General features: G+C 35.9%; 4 protein-coding genes across 5 annotated transcripts; 2 read left to right on the forward strand and 2 right to left on the reverse strand.

Moving 5' to 3' along the window:
* Nucleotides 1-2,871: 2,871 nt before the first annotated feature.
* On the forward strand, nt 2,872-6,167 carry LOC147290417 (uncharacterized). 2 transcript variants are annotated; one of them, XM_086237503.1, is made up of 3 exons: nt 2,872-3,166; nt 4,235-5,216; nt 5,504-6,167. In XM_086237503.1, the coding sequence occupies exons 2-3, from the start codon at nt 4,261-4,263 to the stop codon at nt 5,988-5,990; spliced, it is 1,443 nt and encodes a 480-aa protein (XP_086093629.1). In that variant the 5' UTR covers nt 2,872-3,166; nt 4,235-4,260; the 3' UTR covers nt 5,991-6,167. The 2 variants fall into 2 exon arrangements, with proteins under 2 accessions (XP_086093629.1, XP_086093628.1); XM_086237502.1 differs by having other exon boundaries at nt 2,875-3,166; nt 5,483-6,167.
* A 745-nt stretch (nt 6,168-6,912) lies between these two features.
* LOC147290418 (fiber) lies at nt 6,913-9,300 on the forward strand. The gene is made up of 3 exons (XM_086238016.1): nt 6,913-7,102; nt 8,127-8,209; nt 9,028-9,300. Exons 1-3 carry the CDS (start codon nt 6,916-6,918, stop codon nt 9,055-9,057), a joined length of 300 nt encoding a protein of 99 aa, XP_086094142.1. The 5' UTR covers nt 6,913-6,915; the 3' UTR covers nt 9,058-9,300.
* Nucleotides 9,301-9,726: 426 nt separating this feature from the next.
* Nucleotides 9,727-11,306, reverse strand: LOC147290419 (uncharacterized protein At4g00950). The gene is made up of 2 exons (XM_086237504.1): nt 10,493-11,306; nt 9,727-10,084 (listed from the first exon to the last, which is right to left on the reverse strand). The coding sequence occupies exons 1-2, from the start codon at nt 11,099-11,101 to the stop codon at nt 10,007-10,009; spliced, it is 687 nt and encodes a 228-aa protein (XP_086093630.1). The 5' UTR covers nt 11,102-11,306; the 3' UTR covers nt 9,727-10,006.
* Nucleotides 11,307-16,607: 5,301 nt separating this feature from the next.
* ARF11 (auxin response factor 11) lies at nt 16,608-21,395 on the reverse strand. The gene is made up of 14 exons (XM_086234875.1): nt 20,768-21,395; nt 20,344-20,459; nt 20,127-20,222; nt 19,949-20,005; nt 19,446-19,598; nt 19,274-19,358; nt 18,979-19,069; nt 18,721-18,885; nt 18,515-18,628; nt 18,361-18,433; nt 18,133-18,280; nt 17,435-18,027; nt 17,154-17,341; nt 16,608-17,060 (listed from the first exon to the last, which is right to left on the reverse strand). The coding sequence occupies exons 1-14, from the start codon at nt 20,814-20,816 to the stop codon at nt 16,919-16,921; spliced, it is 2,070 nt and encodes a 689-aa protein (XP_086091001.1). The 5' UTR covers nt 20,817-21,395; the 3' UTR covers nt 16,608-16,918.
* Between the last annotated feature and the right edge of the window lie 967 nt (nt 21,396-22,362).

Genomic DNA, 22,362 nt, shown 5'->3' on the forward strand with positions numbered 1-22,362 from the left:
TTTATGGTTATTGCCTTATTGGTAATGTGAGTTTATTATTATTTTTTTTTTTGTACTTAATCCATTATATTGCTTTTTTTTTTTTTACTGGATTTATTTGAACCCAATTATTTTGTATCTTATTCTTAGCCCAACATTTTGTATGTAATTTTTGCCTCACATTTATACTTGCAAAAACCTACAACAATTGATAATTTATTATTGTAGTTTTCTTTGTTTTAAGGACCATACATCTTCAAAGTCCAATTTCTTAAAAAAAAAAAACCCCTCTATTAAATTAAGAAAATTATATTTAAGAATTAAGTATTACACAAAGAATAAAAAACAATTAATGATGATGATGATTAGTGCAACAAATGTGTAAAATATAGTTCTAACAATAATTGATTAACATATGAGGATTTAATACATGTATATGTACACAACTTAACAATTTAATACTATTTGTAAATAAATTCTAATTGTAAATATCTATTTTTCACAAAAATTTTATGAATATAATTTGGGTGTAGTATTATTCAAAGAATGTGTCATACTAATTATACTAATTATATGAGAATTTAATATATATATATATATCATATGATGTCTTTTGTTTCCGTCCCGGATTTGGTCATTTGTGACAATACCCATAGTCTCTGGGCACTCTGTGTGTTGAGTGTGAGAGACAAAATCTGTGGGCAGCTCACAAAGTGAGACAACACATGTTAGACACGTAGCACAGAGCTCCATATGTGCCATATCAAAACTGGGTTTGGTTGCATGCCCAATTTCAAGCTACTGCAAAAGTCAAAAAGAATTAATACCCGGTGGCTTTTACTAGAAAATGCCTCCATTTTGATTCACCTATTAGGCTATTACAAACTTGAATTTCCATGAATCACAAACTTACACCTCACACTTAATTATAGTCCCTTAGCCTGATACTTAAACCATAAAACAAGGAGCACACACTGAATTACCTGCATCTGCCTTGTTAATCACTCCATTCACCCAATAATCTTCCCTCCTATCAATGTGCTGACTAAATCCGTGGTCTTGTGATATAAAAGATGGAATATGGTGAATTATAAATGCACAGGAGAATGCTATTTACCTTTTTCAATCCATTTTTTTTATCGATCTTCTCTTTTATTATTTTTATTGCACAATATATTTTCATGATCAAAAATTAGCTCCCTTTTATAGTGTCTTAAAATAATTAACTTATCAAAAATTTAATAATAATTAAAAAGTTGATCATAATAGTGTTTTTTGTTACAAGATAAAATCCATACTAAATCCACAAGAACAACCCTGAACCAGGAATTGGTGATGTAGAAAAAAGCAAAGAAGAAAAGAAGAAAAAAGAGAAAAAAATTAAAAGGAAAAAAGAGGAGAGGATCTAGTGTCCAAACAGGTCTTGGGAGACGAAATAAAAGAAGAAGAAGTTGATTGACAATTAATTGCTACTGTTTGACAATGACAATCATTGTTATTATCAGACAGTAACTATTTAAATTGTAAAAACACTCTATTAATTGTTACTGTTTGGCAGCAGCAATCATTATTATTGTGAGACAGTAACTATTTAAATTGTAAAAACACTATATTAATTGTTATTGTTTGGCACTAGCAATTATTGTTATTGTGAAATAGTAACTATTTAAATTACAAAAATACACTATTAATTGCTACTGTTTTGCAGTATCAATTATTGTTACTGTATCAATATGCTTAGTTTTCAACAAAAAAAAAAATCCATTGACTTTAGGTACCAAATTATAATGTTTTTTCATTTCAACTACTAAAACATTTATGTCATTTCAGTTTAGGTACTAAATTTCAGTTTAGGTACTAACTTTAAAAAACATTGTTATATCGAACTGTGATTGTCTAACAGTCATAACTTTTTTATTTATTTGTTGTTTTTTCAATATTTTTAAGGCTTAAACTTTAATGTTTAGTCTTTGGGTTATAGGACTTCATCCTCCAAACCTAAATCAAAAGTATGAAACCCTTAAAAATTTTGATTTTTTATAAATTTTAAATAGTCACAACTATAATTGTTCGACAGTTACAACTGTATAACAAACTGATTTGTGACCTAATCCAAAATATTTTACTCTAGGTTAGTACCTAAACAATAAAAAAATTAGTGTCTTACTGCTTTACTAAAAAATTATTGATATTTGGTATTTAATCCTAATTTGCTAAAAAAAAAAAATCATGAAAAAAAACATAATATAAACTTATTTGTAGAAAGTGAATTTATTTGTCATTTAACTTTTTAAGTGAATTTTTTTGTACAAAAAACTCTAAAAGTGAATTTTTTTGTACAAAGACTCTAAAAGTGCACTTTTTTGTAATTAAATATATAATTTATCGTATTATAATATTGAGCAGTTGTACATACTCGTGGTATAATTATATCATTCCGCATCAAAATAAATCCTGCTAATGATCATGATCACCAATTAATGTTAATGTCAATGGTCCCACTTCATATGCAAATATGGAGTCATTTCATTCATGGGTTCCACCATAGATGCCAATTTTCGTTTATATTTATCTTTATATTTCTTAGGAGAGGCCGAAGGGTTTGGTTGGCCGGATTTGGACCTGCGATTTTCTTACTTACTCGCCTGCGTGACACTGTCCCTCTGAACAAGTCTGAATAACAACAGATAAATGGTCCAATCCTATCCTATTTCCTACGTGGACCCATCACCACCCTTAGATTCTCCAACCATCCCACGTGTCACTAACCCACCTTGCTGATAAAAGCTACGACCAACTACATAATATAGTACCATAATTACCATTAGCATTCAAATCCGAATCATGAAACATGCACCCCATCCGATAAAGACAAGGCGGGTATGGTCAGACGGTGTCGTACGCATCACAAGCTTTAATAGTTCGCAGAATTGGAGAGCAAAGCGTAGTTGTAAAAGAAAAAACTGGCAAACCGACATCATAAGAATGATAACTGAAAAACAAAAGCCTTCTCTTCCTCGTGGCCTTCTCTGACATGGATCATCTTCTTCTTGCTTGCTCTTCGATTCGTTGTCTTTCTTGCACCTAAAGAATCCTAGCGGGTTGCTTTGCATATGGTAGCTTAAATTGAAGGAACCAGATCTAACAAGTACCCAGTTTCCAATTCCTTTCACTTCATTGAGTTCAGGTCTGTTTCTCTGTTTTTTTTTTTTTTTTTTCTGTTCATGTAGTTGAATTGTTGGGTGCTTGGTCTTGGGGTGAACTTTCAGTTATGTTTTGGATTTTGTTGGGTTTTCCTTCATGTTTGTTCATCTGGGTTTGTCTAATAATGGTGAAATTGTCAATTTGCTTTCTGTTTAGACACTGAGCTTAATCTTTTTTGGCAACTTTCATGTTAACGAATATGAGAGTTTTGTTTTGTTGCTGAATTTGTTTTTTTTTTTTTTAATTTGCATGAGTTAGAAACTTAGAATGTGATTTGGTGCTTAAACTTGGCAGGATTATAGAGTTATTATTTGGTGGCAGCTTTAAAGGTTATTGAGGTCATTAAGATACCTTTAGCATTTTTCCATTGGGGTGTCTTATACTCTTATGAAAAGAGTTTAGATGAAGGACATTTCAAGCAATATTCCGTGTCTTTATGTTTGATGGGATGGTCTTTGATGACTCATATTTGGCTCTCACAGACACACACACTAAAGTTTATTTTGGATTTGCAAATTCTCTATTCTAAAATCATTCCTCAGGCTTATACCTTACAATGATCAAGCCATAATCTCCGGTGGAGATAATGGTTCTCAGCATCTTTATCTATAACCTATTTTTATAGGCTTATACCTTCCTATTGTTTTGTGATTTTAAAACTTCAGAACGATTGCTAATTTTTTATCCCTTCTTGTTGATTTGATTCATTTGAAGTTTTGTTTTAACTTTTAAGCGATATGGTGCATGATTTCTTCATTCACTTAGTAAGTGGCAAATTGCATGCCAGTGTTAATAGATAAAGCATAATGGTGATTGTGTTTCTTAATTCAGATTGAGTGCTGTGAAGTGCTTTTTTTAGCTTGCTAAACCTGCATCATCTTGATTTGAATTTCAGAATCAATCTTGAATTCTTCTGCAGAGCAATTATTTTGTTTCTCTTGTTTCCCTCTTTAGTGGAGTTTGGGAATTGAAAGAGTGGAAACCTATCTGTTGGATTAAATTCTTTTCTTTTTCTTTTGTTAACAATATGTAACATATTTTACTTTTACAGAGTAAAATGTGCAAAAAAATGAGAAGATGATGGCAGCAGCAGAAGCAAGGGCTGCATGGCAGAGAACAGCTAATCGCTATTTTGTCCAAGAAGATGCCAAAAGAGCTCCCAAGTTAGCTTGCTGCCAATCCTCATCTTCAACAACTAAGCAGGTTGATGCAGGGCCAGCAACTGCAGTGGAGGGGCCAGATCATCCCGCTGCCGGTTTCATCCCTCTTAACAGGAATCGTTCATATTCTAATCTACCCCCTGACACAAGATGGTGGCTGCAAATGCAACCTAGCTATGGATACCAAAAGGATTTTACATATGAACAGTTGACTGCATTGGAGGCTGACATGGAAGCACTAAGAGCTGGGTTTTCAAAATCAACATCCAAAATGAATGAGGTCCACCAACAAAAAGGAGAAATTACTCATGCTGATGATGGCCACAAGAACAGTGAGTCCTCTCTTGATGTACACAGTGGTGTCTCTGATATTTGTGTGAAGATAGGTCATGAAGTCCAAAAGCAAGATGTAAATGCCCTATATGGTGAGAACATGCAGGAACTTCAGTACAAGGACATGAGGGAAAAATATGAAAAAATGGGGATGGATACCATTGACTGCCCAGTTTCCAAGCAACCCAAGGAATTTTGTTGTGATCCCGAATATCCTTGGATTGGAGGTAGGAGGACTGAACCATGGTGGCGGACGACTGATAGAGATGAATTGGCCTCCTTGGTTGCGCATAAGTCACTTAACCATATTGAGAACTGTGATCTTCCCCCACCTCAGAAAATGTATCATAAGAGACATCCATATGCTCATATCGGGTGTTTTGACCACAATGTGATATCTGGGACATTTGTAGATTGGAAGGCCCAAACTGGCGGTCTTTCCAATATGACTGTTCATGCACAGGGCCATCCAGATTCTGTAATAGCACATGAAAGAAAGGGAGATGCAGCTGAAGAAGGTCACTCTGACATATCATTCAGGTAGTTATTAGATTCATAATTTTCACTAGATGTTTCAGCATCATTGTTAATTATTGAATTAGTAGATATTTTTCCCCTCAAATAGATAAGTTTATTCCCCAAAAGGTTCCTAAATTAAAAGATATGAATAATATGTCCCATAGATGAACATTATATGACTGTTTGGATATTCATATCTTATAATCTCGTCAAATTTGAGTTAGTCAAGCTTATAGAATGTTTTTGACATTCAAACATGGAACACAAGATAACCTTAAACTTTGTAGGGACTTCCAATCACAAAGCAGTTATGTTACAACTCACAAGGATGTCGCAGAGATGCAGCAACTTTCTGAGAGTGAACCTACCAAAGCTCAGCTAATGGAAGCACTCTGCCATTCTCAAACACGCGCAAGGGAGGCCGAGAAGGCAGCAAAGCAAGCTTATGCTGAGAAGGAGCACATTTTTAAGCTCTTCTTCAGACAAGCCTCTCAACTCTTTGCCTATAAGCAGTGGTTCCAATTGCTGCAGCTGGAAAGCCTTTATGTCCAGATTAAGAGCAATGACCAGCCAGGCTCCACTCTTTTCCCAGTGGTCCTTCCATGGATGTCAAGCAAAGGTAGGAAACCGCGGAAGAGCTGGCGCAAGAGTCAAAAGGGTAAAAGAGGCGGCAGGCGGGGTGAACCCAGATGTGACATTACCAAGTACGCGGTTGCTTTTGCGTTGGGGTTCAGTCTTGTTGGAGCTGGTTTGCTCCTGGGATGGACTGTGGGTTGGATGTTACCTTCTTTCTAGACTGTCTTGTAGTTCTTACCATATCTCATGCTTCCTGTAGAGATTGTTGGTTTAATTCCTCTCTTTGTGTATTCCACATTAGATTTTTTTAGTTTTTCCATGTATATCCCATGTACTTGTTGTGCAAATGATGTGATAGACTGATGAGATTTTGTATAAATTCTGTTTGGCTATTCTTCCACAGTTCCACCTTGTATTTATAACTAGTCTTGCTCTCTTAATTACTTTTTTGCCCTCAACTTGCAGAGTAGCAAGTTTGTGGTTCAAAATTGAATGTGGTCTAACTTCTGAGTATGATGGTGTGATGAATTATGGCGGCTTAGTATAGTTTTAATTGCAGTGGTTATTCAATAGTTCAGTTCAAAAATTTAAGAGAGATAAGGAAATGTAATACAGTTCATATGTTGACAGGAGAGAGGCTGTAGATATATATTTTTTCACATGGTAGGCCAACTTATTGAAATAAATTTTACTTTAGAGTTCATATTTTTTATCTTTGGAATGAACTATTGATTCTAAATTTGAAATGAACTATTGATTCTCAATTTGAAATGAACTATACCACTGCAAGTTATTATTTTACCTTTGGTTCAATTTATTGCAATAAAATTAAAATAAACCTCACTACTGCATACTCACTACTTATGTAGCTTCAGAATGTCATCCAAATGATACGATTCACTGGTACAAGTAGATGCATTTCAGGGGCTGGCCTATTTTTATTTTTTTAATTATTTGATATTTTGATCAGTACAGTTAGGGTAAATTTGGAATTTCGAAAAAATATATGGGTGCATTGATCAAATTCTTGAGTGTATTTAGAAGTCTCCCAGAATTATTCTTTTCTTTCAACCTAGGCCCATGCCCCATGCAGCCCAAGTTTGAGCCCTAAATGTCAAGTACTGAATCCGACCCGTGAAGGACCATGATCATTTTGCGAGCACATCCATTTCCGCTTCCATTACCGAGCAGTTCTAGCTCAGACCTCAGAGACACAGACAAAGAAGAGTCACTCACACACGTACAAACAGAGATGGCGGTGATGCAGAAGCTGAGGATGTTCGTAGCACAAGAGCCTGTGGTCGCAGCTTCTTGCCTCATTGCTGGCGTTGGTACTCTCTCTCTCTCTCTCTCTCTCTCTCTCTCTCTCTCTCTAATTGAGCTCTCGCAAGAACCCTATTTGATTTGGGATTAGATTGATAGGATTTAATTGCTAATAACTGAGGAACTAATGGCAATTTGTATAAACTGGGTTTTTGCTATATTGTGGATTTCATGTGCAGAATTCACAAATTTTTGGGCTTTTAATCAAATTATTCTCCGATTCATCAATGGTTATGGTTTTCATTTGACCCAAAAAATGAATTTTCCAATGTGTTTTCTTTTGATTGGTTTACTCATAAAGGTGTAATTTTGCACTTCTATAGCTCTTTCTAGCAAAGTCGGTCTTGGTTCTTTGCCCAAGTGAAGTTATTGCTTTTCTTTATGTTCATGTTTTCATGCAAAGGTAGAATTTTTTGGCTGAATCTTCCTAGTTTTGGTTATCTTATTACTCTCTTACAATTACATGTTTAAAATACACTTGTGCTGTCGCAAAGTTAAGAATTCCATGTTTTTGGAGCTTTTTGAATTTATTTATCTGAAAAAAAAAAAAAAAAAAAAAAAAAAAACCTAGGACTTGGGTTCTTGGGTTCTTTTTGTTTGTCCAATAACTTGAGCCTAGGAGAGTAACAAGATGCTTCCATGGCTGGAACAACATTTCCTGAAACAGCTATTTGAGCTCTAGGTTTGGCCCTACTTATTTTGATAACCATATCAAACTTTGGTATAATTTTTTAGTTTTACAGTCTCAACATAAGAAACACTTTTTAATGGATTAGAATTACATTTTAAAATTACAAAAAAGAGGTTACTTATCTCTATAGCGTTTATAGTATGTGGAATATATCACTCATGAAAGACTATATTCCATTTTCCTCTATGAGACATAGGTCAATTTTGGTTCCTAATGTTTTTTATTTAGTAGATCAGGCATTTTAAGAAGTCTCTAATCAGCATCTATTAAGGTTTAAAGGTCATTCCTGTCGGGGTTATGAATATCTTCAACTGACTGGTTATTGTTGATGAAAATTGCAGGCCTCTTCCTTCCAGCTGTGGTAAGACCTATGCTAGATTCCTTTGAAGCTTCTAAGCAAGTCCCTCAGCCTGCTTTAAGCGATGTGAGTGTTGAACAACACATTTTTTATTTTTATTTTATTCATAGTTCACCTAATTATGTACTTTATCATTGGAGTACTTGGATCTATGATGTTACACGATGAAAGTGTTCACTTTGAATTCCTGCCTTGTGGGATGAGAACTTAATTTAACTGGAATATATGACTGCTCAAAAGATCTAAGGTCAACAGTTGGAAATGGAAAGTCTAATTGCCTGTCCAACTTAGAGCAGATCACTACTGAGCTGTTTCAAGAAACCATGTTTCCAATGTGTATGCCTCATTATTAGATTGGTATAGTATATCCATGCCGTACTTGATCTTATATAGTTAGATTGTGGTCTTCATGGAATGCCTGTGGATCCTCTTAGCTTGCTCTCTCCCCCCTACAATAGGTTTACATGGTTTGGTTATGTGCTCTTACACAGCTATGAGCATCCCTCCCTTTGATATGTGTACGTGATTTGATTATGTGCTCTCACAAAAATCAGCACAATTATAATTGATTATCAAATAATTTGTATGTTCTCCTTTTCCTTTCCTCCTTTTCTCGCTGAGGGGAGAGTGGGAGAGAGGAGTAGGAAAGATCAAGTAGGAATCAAATGGTGACTTTCACTTCGATCTGTTTTCAAAATAGAGGTATTTTGAATTTGCTGGAACCTAAATGAGCATATATATTCATCTGGGGAGGACCCAAGTCTGTTTCAACTAGATTTCATGCATTCACGACAATTTAACAAGATCTTATAACTTGAATGTTTCATTATTATCACTCTCTTTCTATACGTTTGTAAATATTGATACCTGGGAATTTTTTGCAGGTGGTTGCAGGTATGACAGGTAAAAAATAGGGGTGATATGATTCATTGGTACAAATGGCACAATTCAAACAATACCCCTCTTCTTTTGTCTTATTTCCATTTTCATCGGCAATGAAATAAGGCTGACAATCATGTATGGAGAACTAAGTGAATACTGCATATTAAATATTATCCTGTTTGTGTAAGCATATGAATGGTTTTCTTGTTATGTTAACTTTAAGTAGCCAAGGTTCATTTGAAGCCTAATTAATGCATTTCTTGTTGCTTTGGAAATTCAATGGTCTATATGCTCACCTAATATTTTATGTTTCAATTAGTGCCTGCTGATTTTGCTTTTTGCAAATGTGTTGAATTTCTTAAACCGAAGACCTATATGCTCTCCATCATTGGTTAATAGCCACCATGGTAAGGAGCGATATCTCCAAACTGTGGTGTATAGATGAACAGAAGTACAAATGGCATTTCTTGTTAAATCACTACGATTAACAACAATCATTTAGGCTTGGGTAGCCGCTACCTCTTTGTTGTGCCAACGGTTATTATTTACATTCCTGCTTCTACATGGTTGAAGGCCATATGAGTTGTTCTTACAATAGCTTGTTGCAATACCCTCGTCATGCAATGTTGTAATGCATTGAAATGGTTTTTATTTTTTATTTTTATTTTTTGGGATATGGAAATGCATTATTAGCCGCTATATCCAGACGAAAGTGGGCTGCATGATTCATCCATAAAATTTACATTCTAAATATAAAGCATTAAAGCCTCGGCTAATGGAGAGGGAAGCAAAACAGTAGAATAAAGAGCTTCATCTCACGCTAACACAATTACAAGTCCTTATTGATCCCTGCGCTTGTCTTAGACTCTATAGAAATGAAAATGTCGTTTTCATTTCACATAAGAATATAAAAGGACTACAGCAGTTGACAGGTAATTCATTTGGACGTATTATATAGTGCCCAACTGCCCATTGACAAGGCTAGATCACAATCCCATTTTTCTTCAATTTTCTACTCTTCCATGGAACCACCTGCTTCAAACCCTGATAAATGGTTGCCTGCAAAAATGGGAAGTACCATTCATCAACTACAAGACTACAAATAAACTCATGGTTAAACCTGCAACACAACATGTTCCATCACCCTCGGTCCCTTTCCCTGCCTAACCTACACATGAATCACAACCTAATCTCTATTTTCGTACTCAGAGACCTGCCTAGTTCGGAACAGTTAGAGATTGGGGGGACCTCTTGCAAAGAGTTATTCCAATTTGCCTGCAGAAGTGGAAACCTCTTACAGCCTCTCAAAGCTTTGGACTACTTTCTCAATGACATAAGAATCAAGCAGAGTTCATACCTTCTCCATCAACTTTACAATGTGATGTCATTATAGGCAGAGGAAAGTGGAAGCTAGAGTTTAAGGCAAGTAAAACTAGAAATGATGAGATAAATGAAAGAAATATTTACCCAGAAATGAGGCCTGGCATGTGAGAGAATAGAAAAGCTTCCAGCTCTTCTAATCCTCCTTGTCATCTTCACCTTCATGCTGCTACTCTCTCCCACATTGCCACCATCACTCTCTCCATCCACAGAAGAAGGAAAGACATAACTAGCCCCACCAACCTCTCTCTTACCCTTCAAGACCCTCATCCCCCATGAGTCAAACCACCCTCTTTCTTTAAGCCCTCTCTTGCTAAGAGCCATAGCACCAAGCTGCCCTCTCTCAGGACTAAAAGACCCATAACACTCCATACCCACCATCCTAAAGGAAGAGGACTGAGCCCTTGACCTGCCCACATAAGGACCCTCCAAGACTCTGGTGGGTGAAGGTAGTTTGGCTTCCAACAACAACCTTGGAGGGAGTTCCAAGCACTTTTGGGCTAAGTCACTGGGGTTAGAAAGAGTGGTGAGGGTGGTGCAAGGCCTTGGCCTGCCAGGCTCCTCTTCCCAGCGAAATGGTACTGAAACTGAGGTGAAGAGTGGTGGGGTTAGAGTCCCAGATGGCTCTAGTGCCTGAATAGGTGGGACAGAAAATAAGGGTAGTGTTAGTGACTCTGACTCTGCCTCAGATCCCATGCCTCTCTTGCTCTTTGGTGACTTGAAGCATGCAAGAGTTGGAATTTGAGTGACTGAAAGTGGAGGAGAGACAATGGGGAAGAGAAAGGAAAGTCCTCAAAGGAAAAAAGCCAGCCCTCACTGAGCCTTGCTGTGTTGCGTCGGTTTGGTTAACAAGAGCCCTTTGAGTCATATTATTGTGATTGACAGCCCTATTAGTCACATGTTAATTCATGGAGTGCTCTAATATCTAGTGCACCTACTCTTGCGTTTTATGTTAAATTGCAATTGGGGTAGTAAAAGCAAAGCAGCTTTATCTGATCTCTTCTGTTTCTGGGAAAACAAGAACAGGCAAATTTGACAGTGACTTCACCATACACTAAGCTAGTCCTGGCTACTGTGCCAATCAAAATGAGGACTTGTGGCAGAAAGCATAGTGATTGGGACGTTTCTACCAATTGCCAAGCCCACATGTTAACACTATAGTGGTCATGAGCATATCTGATTGCTATTGGAAAGCATAGGATACCAACGTCTGATGGAGAATATATACCCTTTCAGTACTCAACCTTTCTTGGACTTTAGTTGGTTCATAAAGTCTCTTCCAAAAAAATCCACCAAAGACCATCCCACTCCCTCAAGGCGACTGCATATGAGCATGTTCTTTAACTTCTTTTGAATCTAGGAAATTTTATGACAAAGACATTGCACACATATTTTTAAGAAACCCACGGTACATCCTCTGCACGCCCATGCATAAGATCATACGGTTACAAAATCTATATTCTAGGGATTAAAATGACTGAACCTGTTGATCTAATAATGTTAACCGCACCACACGAACATATGCATGATAACACAATCTTTTTTTTAACCATTAAATAAAAATATATAACTTTTCTGATCTAAGGTATAAATTTATGAACCATTATCGTGAATCTTAAAACCATTCTATTAATAAGGTTTGCAGGTTGGCACTAAAAGAAGATACTAATCAAAGCAAATCTCTGCCCACTTTTTGGAAAATTGAGCTCTGCTACTCCAAGCATCAAATAGAGTGGGAACACTTAAATTAATTTTGGTGAAATGGAAGTCAATAGAAGTATCACAATCTTAGTTGATATTGGATTACACTAGTACGCCTGGTATTACATATAGCCGAAAGTAATATGATACTAAAGCAAGATTTTTCTCCAACTCTGTGAGAAAATGACAAATTAGTAAATGTTCAAACAATGATCAATTATATTGGGGTAGCAGTAAGCAGTACTTATGTGGCCAAAGAGTGTTCACTGAAGATAGCTTGCTACTTGTGTCACCAAGGTGCAAAAGTCCAAGGGGAGAAGGAGAAAGCTACCATTAAATCATTGTCCTTTTGGTAAAGAAAGCAATAAGTCATTTTCATGATCAAAGTGAGCCTTGCTTGCAAATTTTTCATGGCAATATGGCATACAAGATCAAACTCTCTCTCTCTCTCTCTCCTTTGACTAGAGACCTAAGAGCATACCAGTACCCTCAAAAGTACCTATTTTTCCCTTCCCTGGTACAACAAGTAGAGGGGTAAAAGAAAGAAAGGCTCAAAGGCCTATAAATCTTTGAATTTCAAACATCATCTTATATTGTTTTCATGAGGAAATTGCACCATTGGTCTACCTTTTTTTAGAAAGTTTTATATTCTTCAACAATTTTTTTTGTTCCATATTTGTCTACTAGTTTTGTGACGTTTCTCATTAAGGTTCAAACTGTTAAATTAGCACAAACGGCGGTATATTTTAATAATGTGTTGCGCACATAATGTACTGTTGTGCTACACTAATTCTTCACTTAGTTTCATACTAGTCTACTAATTTTTCACTTAAAACCATATTATTCCACAACATGGCCCCCACGTGCGCGGCACATGACTAAAATAAATGGCTGTTTATGCTAATTTGGCAATTTTTACCGCAATGGAACACGTCACAAAATTTCTGGATCAGTAAGAAATGAAAAAAAGAACGTGGACCAATATGGAACTAAGTGAAAAATAAATTGTGCAATTTCCATACTATTATTCATGATAGAGTTTCATAATTCAGCTCATCTGATTTATTTTTTATTTTTTTAAACATGGTCTATATTGAACAACACTACTTCTCATATGTTCAAATAGAAAAAAGAAAAGGAAAATACTAGAAAGGCGTAGCTTGGGTAAAAGGAAAATGAGATGCATACTATTATTATGTATCCTACTTTGGCTTGTTTGGACAAAAGTGGTAGCACCTAGTACCTACTAAAAGCCAAAATCATTGCCAAATTTCAATAAGTAGAGAGTAGAGATAACAATGATTAAAGTGTGATTTATCCATATCCCTCAAGAAAAGTACAAAGCAAGAAAAAGAAGGAAATGAAAAAGCATGTTTTTTCAGTGGAAGAGTTGGTGAAGGAAAACAATCATGCTTATAACAGACCCCCCAAAAACAAAAACAAAACAAGAAAAAAGTGCTTAAGAAGCCCATTAATTAGTTGAGGGCTGCTTATTATGCCCAGGAATCCAGAATTCTTCATTTATGTAGCTGAGGCAAGCTAGACCCAGAAATTTTGTGCACTTCTTCTTTTGAGTGATCTGAACCCAAGAATCAGCCCAAAGAAAAAAACCCAAGCCCAGCCCACATAGCTTTTTCATGAGTTGGGCTAGCCCTTTTTATTAAAAGAGCATTCAGTTCTACATAAATAAGACATGAAGTTAAGATCCAACTAAATGAAGGTTTATAGGTGATTACACGTGCTCGGAGTTTCATTAAACCCTTGTATTTGATGGAATGTACTGTGTTAGTACCAATAAAAACTGCACATAGAAACATTAGTAGCCATTTGCCTCACACATGAGCAATTAAGTTTGACAAAATTAGTATACAAAAACAAATTATGTAAAAAAATAAAGAAAAATGTGGATTGGGTCGTGGACCATTTGTACAGGCCTATTGGAACCAAATCTGTTTCAAGTTAATTAACTCGATGAAGAATGGTGTAAAAGAGCTTGGGCCCAAGGGCTGAGCCATCAAGTTAAACTAACCCAATTAACTTCCCATTGCTTTTCCTAACCGATAATGCATCCCTAATCCTCTACCACAACGCTTTTGTATTCCACGTTCACTAGTCATATATTGAATGTGGAACAAAGCCAAAGCCAGAGGACAAACTTGTTTCAACTGCCTTGAAAAATATTGTAAAAGTATTTTTATATGGCAAGTGAACACGATAAGATGTGCCTTACATTAGTATTTTAAAGCATAATATAAACAAGCTAGAGTTTTCACACAATCTTTTCAACTCCATTTCCCCTAAAATCAAGCATGTATCTTTTATATTGATCGACCACAAGTTCATTTATAACACAGACACCATATGACATACAAACAAATCTAATAGTAAAAAATTAATACTTTAATGGTGAAAAAGTAAATCCCTCAAAATTCAAACATTAAAAATATATTTGTATATCATGTGTGTATATATAGTATCCACAATTTGAATTACCAATATATCACATGTTTTGATTGTCTTATATATAATGCATGGATATATAATAATTACACTTAAATATGTCCAAGCTTTGGAATCAAAAGATGATGTTATGCATTGACTAAAGGGAGCTTTGGTTCCTCCATGTTTTCTGCAAGATAGACACTGCATCATTATCAGTCTGTCTTGTGTTTAAATTTCCTTGCTCCCACAAAAGAATACGATAAACCCTCTATATATATATATGGGAAAAAACAAATTTTGGATCCTGTGTTTTACCCCAAAAATAAATTTGGTCCGGCCCTGTGGTTTCAAACTCTGTATTTGGACCTTGTGTTTTATATTGTTTGCAATTTTAGAATATTTTATAACTAGAATGAAATTTTTTCTTAAATTGAAACTAATAAACTCTCGAGTTTTATTCAAAAATGACAAAAAAATCATGTATTTAATCTTCAATTTGATTTTTAAACAAAAATTGAAATTTTGAATTTGTTAAAATGATTCTCATATTGCAAAAAATATAAAATACGGGAACTAAATGTGAAATTTTGAAACCACAAGGACAAGATCTGTTTCTGAGATAAAACACAGGACTCCCCTTCTTTTTCTTTCTGTTATAATAAAGCAAAGCCTTTTCTTGCCGGCCTGATCTTATCTCTTTTTCTTGTATCTTTCCTATATTATAAGTTATAACCAACCCAAAAATGCTTTAGTTTTTTAATCCCTTTCCTTTAGATGATAGATACATCATTTTTTGAGCTAAAATAATGGTAAGAAAATATATAGCAATTCACAAGCCACCTTTGGAGATGTCTGCAACAGACTAGGGAAAATGCATGAAAATTAACCAAATCTTTTAATAGAAATGGCACCTTTTTTGTTGTTTATAGTTCTTTTTCCAAGATGATTAAGGCAAGCTTTTTGTGAGTCTATGCAAGTTTCCCTCTGTATGATATATTAATACATAGCACATGCTTTGTCAAACATATATACGTGCACAACATTTGAGAAAATGCATAAAAAGCATGTCAAAATGCTCAAGTTTAAGGCTTTATGTAACAAGGCTGTAGGACTTGAGAATTGCAAGATCATTATTCATGGATTCAATAGATCAAATTTATTGCCAAAAGGCCTCAATGTTGCTAGTTGTGGATAACCCATATTTTATACTGTAAACTATTCGATCTTCTTTCTGATGTGCGACTAATTCTCATTCTTACTCGATGCCTCAATGGGCCAACATTCCCATAATGATTGAGGCAAGCTTGTTGAGTCTGCAAATTTGCCTCCGTTATTTTTAAGGAAAATGCTTAGGTCCTCAAGTTCAACTTTGTCTTTATGACCAATTAAATTAGTCCATGATGGAATTCACTATCTTTTTTCTCATGGTGAACCCTCTTATGAGCTAATTTGATTGACTATGAGGACAAAATTGGTCCTCAAACTTGAGGACCCAAGCATTGCTCTTATTTTAATACATGGCACATGCTTTGTCAAACATGGGTATGATTTCATATTGTTCCCTACTTTCTCTGCATTTTCGGATTACATTTCCTCATTTGCCTCACTCTCCAAACTTTCAGTATCTTATTCACAATGACCAGCATGTCACATTTGACTCGAAACACAACCTTTTTACCTAAATGTTTAATTGAATGTTCCCTATTTTTTCATCATTAAAAATAAATAAATGAAAGAGTTGGCTGACGACTGAATTTCAATGACAATAATAATGCTTCCATATCTTCTGTCACTATCAAATGGATTTTACACCTTTTTATACTTCTTTTTCACTAGACTTCATTTTAAAAGAAGTGATGATCTTCATGAAAACAACACTTGCCTCCGCACTTTGGACATCTTCAAAAGCAAAAAATGGCAATTCTTCTCTTTCTCACTCTGCCTTACCCAGTTCTTATCTGCTTGCCCTACCCTTTTTTGAATTACCTTTTCCACAGGAGGTGTTTACATGTAACTCCTCCAACAAACCGCAGAGTTACAATTTTCCACACAATAGAACTAAAGGACTAAATATTGAAACCAACTTGCAAACATATATGTATTTTTACAGGCCGACTGATGTTACCCACAAACACACAAGGTATTGACAGATTCCATTTCTAATCCTAACCAAGTAGTTGCTCTGCTTCTTACATGAAAAGTCTGCTAACCCATCTTCAAAAACCCAAATCCCACCTAGCCTTCTCAGCTTCCCTAGTGCATGGCTCCAAAAATATGAGCAAATCAACCACCTACTAGCTTTCCCAGAAGAACTAGGCAGAAGGAATAAAAAAAAAAACCCCAACAACAAAAAAAGAAGAAACTGAACTATCAGGTTTCAGATCTATGCTCAGAATCCATGCTAACTCCCCCTTCACACTCTAACGAAGCAGTATGAAGCTTGCATCGATTCATCTTCTGTACTTCGTCACTTGAATATATAAATATCTTCTTCACCAACTTACAGAAGTCTCTGCATTTGGAAAAAGTTTAATATTCTCGTAACCCAGTTCATTTTGAATTGGAAATAAAATAGTTCAGTACACTAAATCTTTAAGTTACTTACTGCCACTGATCGTCGCCCAGCAGCATCATGTCATTTTCATCATCAGTAAACACAACTGCCCATTTGTTCTGTGGATGAAGCTCTCCTTTGATCTCAAACATTTTCTCGAGCTCATCTATCAGATGATCATACCCTTTCAATGCAGTCAAGTCCACAGCACGACCAACAGCAACCCCTTGCATTTGCACCTTGGCAACAGACAATAAAATCTACTCATCAGAAACAACTGATTTTAAGTAGTGGTGTGATTCAAATAGAACCAGCAATACTGCACATTTTACCTTAGTACGAGTTCTTGTTGAAAGAGTTGATCCCTGCTTGCCCTGTGTGTCCTTCGGTGAAGCCTCTGTTATAAATTGCTTCTGATCCTTTGAGAGCTTTGAAACAACCAGATCCTCATCAACTTCAGATGCAGAAGCTGGAATGGGTCCTTTGGCACCACAGGCGTTTGCTGCCAACACTGGCTCTCTCTCTGGGGGAGCGGCAGTTTTAAAGTTGCTTGTCAAATTATATCCGAACAACCAAAAATCTGAAGTATCAGACTTTTTCCCTTTTTCCACCTGGTCATGTATTGGGCCATTGCTTGGCTTTGATGGAATAGGGAAGGCAAAGCTAGAGATCCCCGTAGTAACATTTTTGTTGTCCTCCTTTGAGTCTGGAAAAAGGCTTAAAGAGACGTTCACATGTGGAGAAGAAGGCTGAATACCGTCTGAGCAGACTCTTGGGCTAGAGTAGCTGCTGCTATTGCTTTCTTTCGGCCTCAGAGGCCAGACAACCTGGCTACCAGAGCTTTGGACTTCAGCAACACCTAATTGGGTTAACTCCACAGACTGGGCTGAGTTCTTATACCAGAAAGCTGAATTGGTGGTGATTTCTACATTGCAATTAGCACATAGAAGTCAAGACACTCAGACCCACCAAATGTTCTGAAAAAATATAAAAACAAATAGAAATTACTCTTTGAAATAATTTCTCATACCAGATGAAGCAATTTCAACAGGCCGGGGCCTTTTGCTCTTTACCACTGGTTGAGCAAGATTTAGAGGAACAGAAGCTACAAAAGGCTCTATCTCCCAAGGAGAAACCCTCTCTGGCCTTTGAACTGCAGCATGTTCATCCCATTGAATCTGCATATGAAAAATAGATACATAAAAGAGAACAAATAAATCGCTCAGCATTCGAACAAGTAACTCAATAACATCTTAACCTTCAATGACCGCCATTTAGATTCAGACCACTGAGGAGATAAATCCCCAACCCCTACTATAGTGCCTGTGAACCTGACCAATTAAATTATGCAGAAATTTAAAATCAAGTTGAGTATAAAGAAAACATTAATCACCAAAATTCATTACGAACACCTTCTTTCAGGAGAGTCTTCTCCCTCAAATCTCATCTTGAAGCGCATCCCAACAGAAAACTTATTGTTAATGGCCTCCAGATACTTGTTTAAGCCAATAATGAACTGGCTTGTCCTGAACAAAAAACAAGAAAAGGTGCTAGAATATATAATTTCCAATTACAGACAACTCTTAAAGTACATACAAAATGAAAACATCCCCCAGACCTTGGCTTGTAATAAACAACAAAGAGAGTTCGGGTCATAACAGCATGAGAAGCGGTTGCAAGCACTCCAAGATGCATGCTCTGGCTTGATATCACTGATGAAGGCATGTGACTCTGTTGACGAGCAAGACGCCGAACCCCAACCCTTAACTCCCCATTATCACCCCTACAAACAGGTTTTAACAAAAAACTAAGCTACCACACGATGCATGTACCTTAATCATAACAACAAAATGCCTTAAATACTTCAAGTGTGTACCTCAAAAACACAAAAGCATCGCCAGCAACCAATCTTTTGGAAGTGACGAATGTACTCCATCCTGTGGTAAGTAAATGCCTCCGGGGTTGACCTGACATTCAAAATTAAATTGAAACGTAAGTCCAGCAACCAAACACAAATACAGAATAGTTCGTAGCCTTCAACATATCTAATAATGCTAGCTGTGCTTCCTGTTACTTTATTTCAGAATAAAAAATAATTTAACTTCTACAATAAATAAAACCCCATATTTGCATTCAATCACAAAGCAAACTTTCAGTTGCACAAGGGGTACCTCTAAAGATATGCTTAAGTTTCCACTCATACCCATGAAGATCTTTGGCAACCAATTCCTGAGTTGGAGTTGCTTGGTTCATGTCCTAACAAAATTAAATACAGAGTGCATATGAAAATAAAATAAAATGAAAGAGAAGAAAAGGGAAACGCATGGAAATAAGAGTAAATACCAATGGAGGTAAGCACTCAGTGGCATGCTTTCGAAGAACTGAGAATCCTCCATGTGTGCTTGTATCAGAAGCTGTCAAAATCTTGCAAAACCAATGAACAGTTGGCTTTGGAGTCTCGCTTGGGCACGGATCAGGACTTGTAGGTTCACTTTGCTGTAATACCAGCCCAAGATAGAAGAAGAAGAAGAAGAAGAAGAAGAAAGGGGGATTTAATAAAAGAAAAAAAAAAAAAAAAACTTTGGAAATTAGATATTGTATGCACTTTTTGGTTGCTGTGGAAATTTTGGGAAAGAGAATTAAAATAATGTAAAATTTCCCGTATTTATGTCCAAAGGTATTAAAAAGATTAACTCAACTTATTTTAACTTTTAATTGACTTTAACATTTGTTCCTGGAACCAAAACATTCACAAAATTTTGTATTCTTCTCTTCCTTTTTTCTTAGCAACCAAACAGACCAAGTTGAAACCAAAAAAAAAAAAAAAAGAGAAACATGTATCTCACATCTGCTTCTGGCTGTAAAGTGATCTGCGCATAAACCTCATCTGTTTCTTGTTCTGCCTATAAGTTCAACAAAAAATTTTAATTTCAGTAAACCAATTTTCCAGATAGCAAAATACCAAAAATAAAATTGCTCAAAACCATAAATTTACATGGAAACTACTATCTGAAAATGGAATACCAGTAATTCAATATGAACAACGCGACACAGGATCTTAGAAGGAAGATTAAAGTGAGGGATTTGTTGATTCAGTTCCTGATTTGTTGATGCTTCCAACTGCAAAACCCAACAATTTTCAGAAACCCAGAAAAGAAAAACAAGTTCAAAAAAGAAAAAACGGATTTTGATCCCATTAGAAAACAATGAAAGCAAGAACAGTATTTTGAAAGGAGTGTACTTGTTCCATATGACCCTGAGGGAAGTAGAACACTCTCTCTCCAGGCCTAGGCACATCCACCAGAGGCCCTGCGCATAGCTTCCATAGCTCTGTAAACAGATCACCACCTCCATAACCTATCAGACAAAATGTATAGCATAAAAATTACAAATAATAAGAAATAAATACATGGGTCTACACTAATGCTGTGTTTGGTTTCTGAGAAAAACCCAAAAAGAATAAGCAAGCAAGCTAAAATGATCAAAATTGTCAAAGTTTGCAAGCTGAAATATCAGAATCTTCCTCCTCCACTGAGACATAAGCAACTATTAAGCAAATTAGAAACCTCAGTACCCAAAACCACAAAAGTGCAGAACCTTTAAAACATTTCCATTTCTTTTTTCTTATCCAAACTCTGCTCAACTTACCAAGCAGACCAACCCACCTGTTTCCGCACGAGGAATCAAGGAGGAGTCACACTCAAGGTGCGCCATTGAAAGCTGAGAAACCAACCAACCCAGAAACGACGTGCCGTACAAGAGCAGAGCAACAACCACAACTCACCCAACCCCAAGAGTAGTAGTACTGAAACACAAAGCAAATAAATGCTCAAACAGCAGGCTCCTCTAGTCCTCTGCCTCTTCCCGCACTATGGGTAATACCCATAATAGCCTACCCCATTTACGAACAAGAAGACCCAGAAGAGCGAAAAGGCTAAACAGACAGGACGGTTATGCAAGCAGGCCATAATTACTAGTGGCTCGTACTAGCTAGTTTTTTATTTCTCTCTCCTTTTTCTCTCTTTTGGGTCTGTAACGACTGTGATTTTTAATACCTCGGTGGCCTCTCTCTCTCTCTCTCTCTCTCTCTCTCTCTCTCTCTCTGACTCTGTTTCAGTTACAAACCCGCTTTTTGCTTTGTCTTCTCGGCAACCAAAACAGCTTCCTTTTTTGGTTCCTTTGTGCTTGTGAAGCTCTCTCTCTCTAGAGACTCTTTGTACTGGGTTTTCTTGACCTGAATCGACGTTACCAAATCCCCAAAACTACTTTCTTTTTTCTCTTTTTTTCTCATCATATTATAATTGGAAATGCTTAAAAGGCCAAATTATTTTCCAATTCTCTTATAATTGGGTGGGAGCGGAATCTATTATAGCCCCCTTTTTTTTTTTTTTTTTTTTTCTAATTCTCTTATAATTGAGTGGGATCTATAATATTATAAAGAGTGAATTAGAAAAATAAATAATAGTTTAATTGTACTCGCTAACATTTTCTGAATTCCCATTAAGTTTAGTGCTTAGTCATTGAGTTTAGCTCACATCCTATTACAGTGATGCAGTCTCTACAGTGATGGTACATGGTAGGTGACTGATCATCGCACTGAAGGTTTGGAGTCTGGACCTTACAAATTTTTTTGTACACAAAAAACAACTAAAATCAATTCAACTCTAGACCTTTACTTATCAGCCTACAAAAGGGGGAAAAATTACTCTATCCCAATAATTGGGACCACCCCACTGTTTGTGTGAGATTTTAGAACTCCAAAATTAATTATTCGTAAAGAGAAATTTTTGCATAATAACTAATTACTGATTTGTGTGTAATAATGTGCTATAAAATGTGTGTTGTACACTTTTATTGTGTGCAAGAAATCCTGCCCAATAATAAAATAAGAAAAGAAAAAATATAGGCATTTTGGCAAAAAGAAAAATCTGTAGAATAATCATAACAAGTAGGGCCAAGTGATAATTTTAAACACAATACCATAACACAACTCGAAAATAACATGAAATAAATGGGTACTTGAATATAAACGTGTTTGTGTCGAAATTGTGTCAACCCACTACATGTAATATTGTAATTGTGTTCGTGTTAAAATTGTGTCAACCCACCTAACCCGAAAGTAATACGAATTGGAACATTTAATAATCAGGTTGTTTTGACATGTTGACACAATTATAACGTATTACCTATTTAATATGGTTATATCTTATGCTCGCTCGTAGAAACTCGTCAATATTTCTTTTGGTCTTTGGATCTTTTT

This window comes from Dryas octopetala, chromosome 3, assembly GCF_963921425.1.
Source record: "Dryas octopetala chromosome 3, drDryOcto1.1, whole genome shotgun sequence".
Classification (NCBI taxonomy): Eukaryota; Viridiplantae; Streptophyta; class Magnoliopsida; order Rosales; family Rosaceae; genus Dryas; species Dryas octopetala.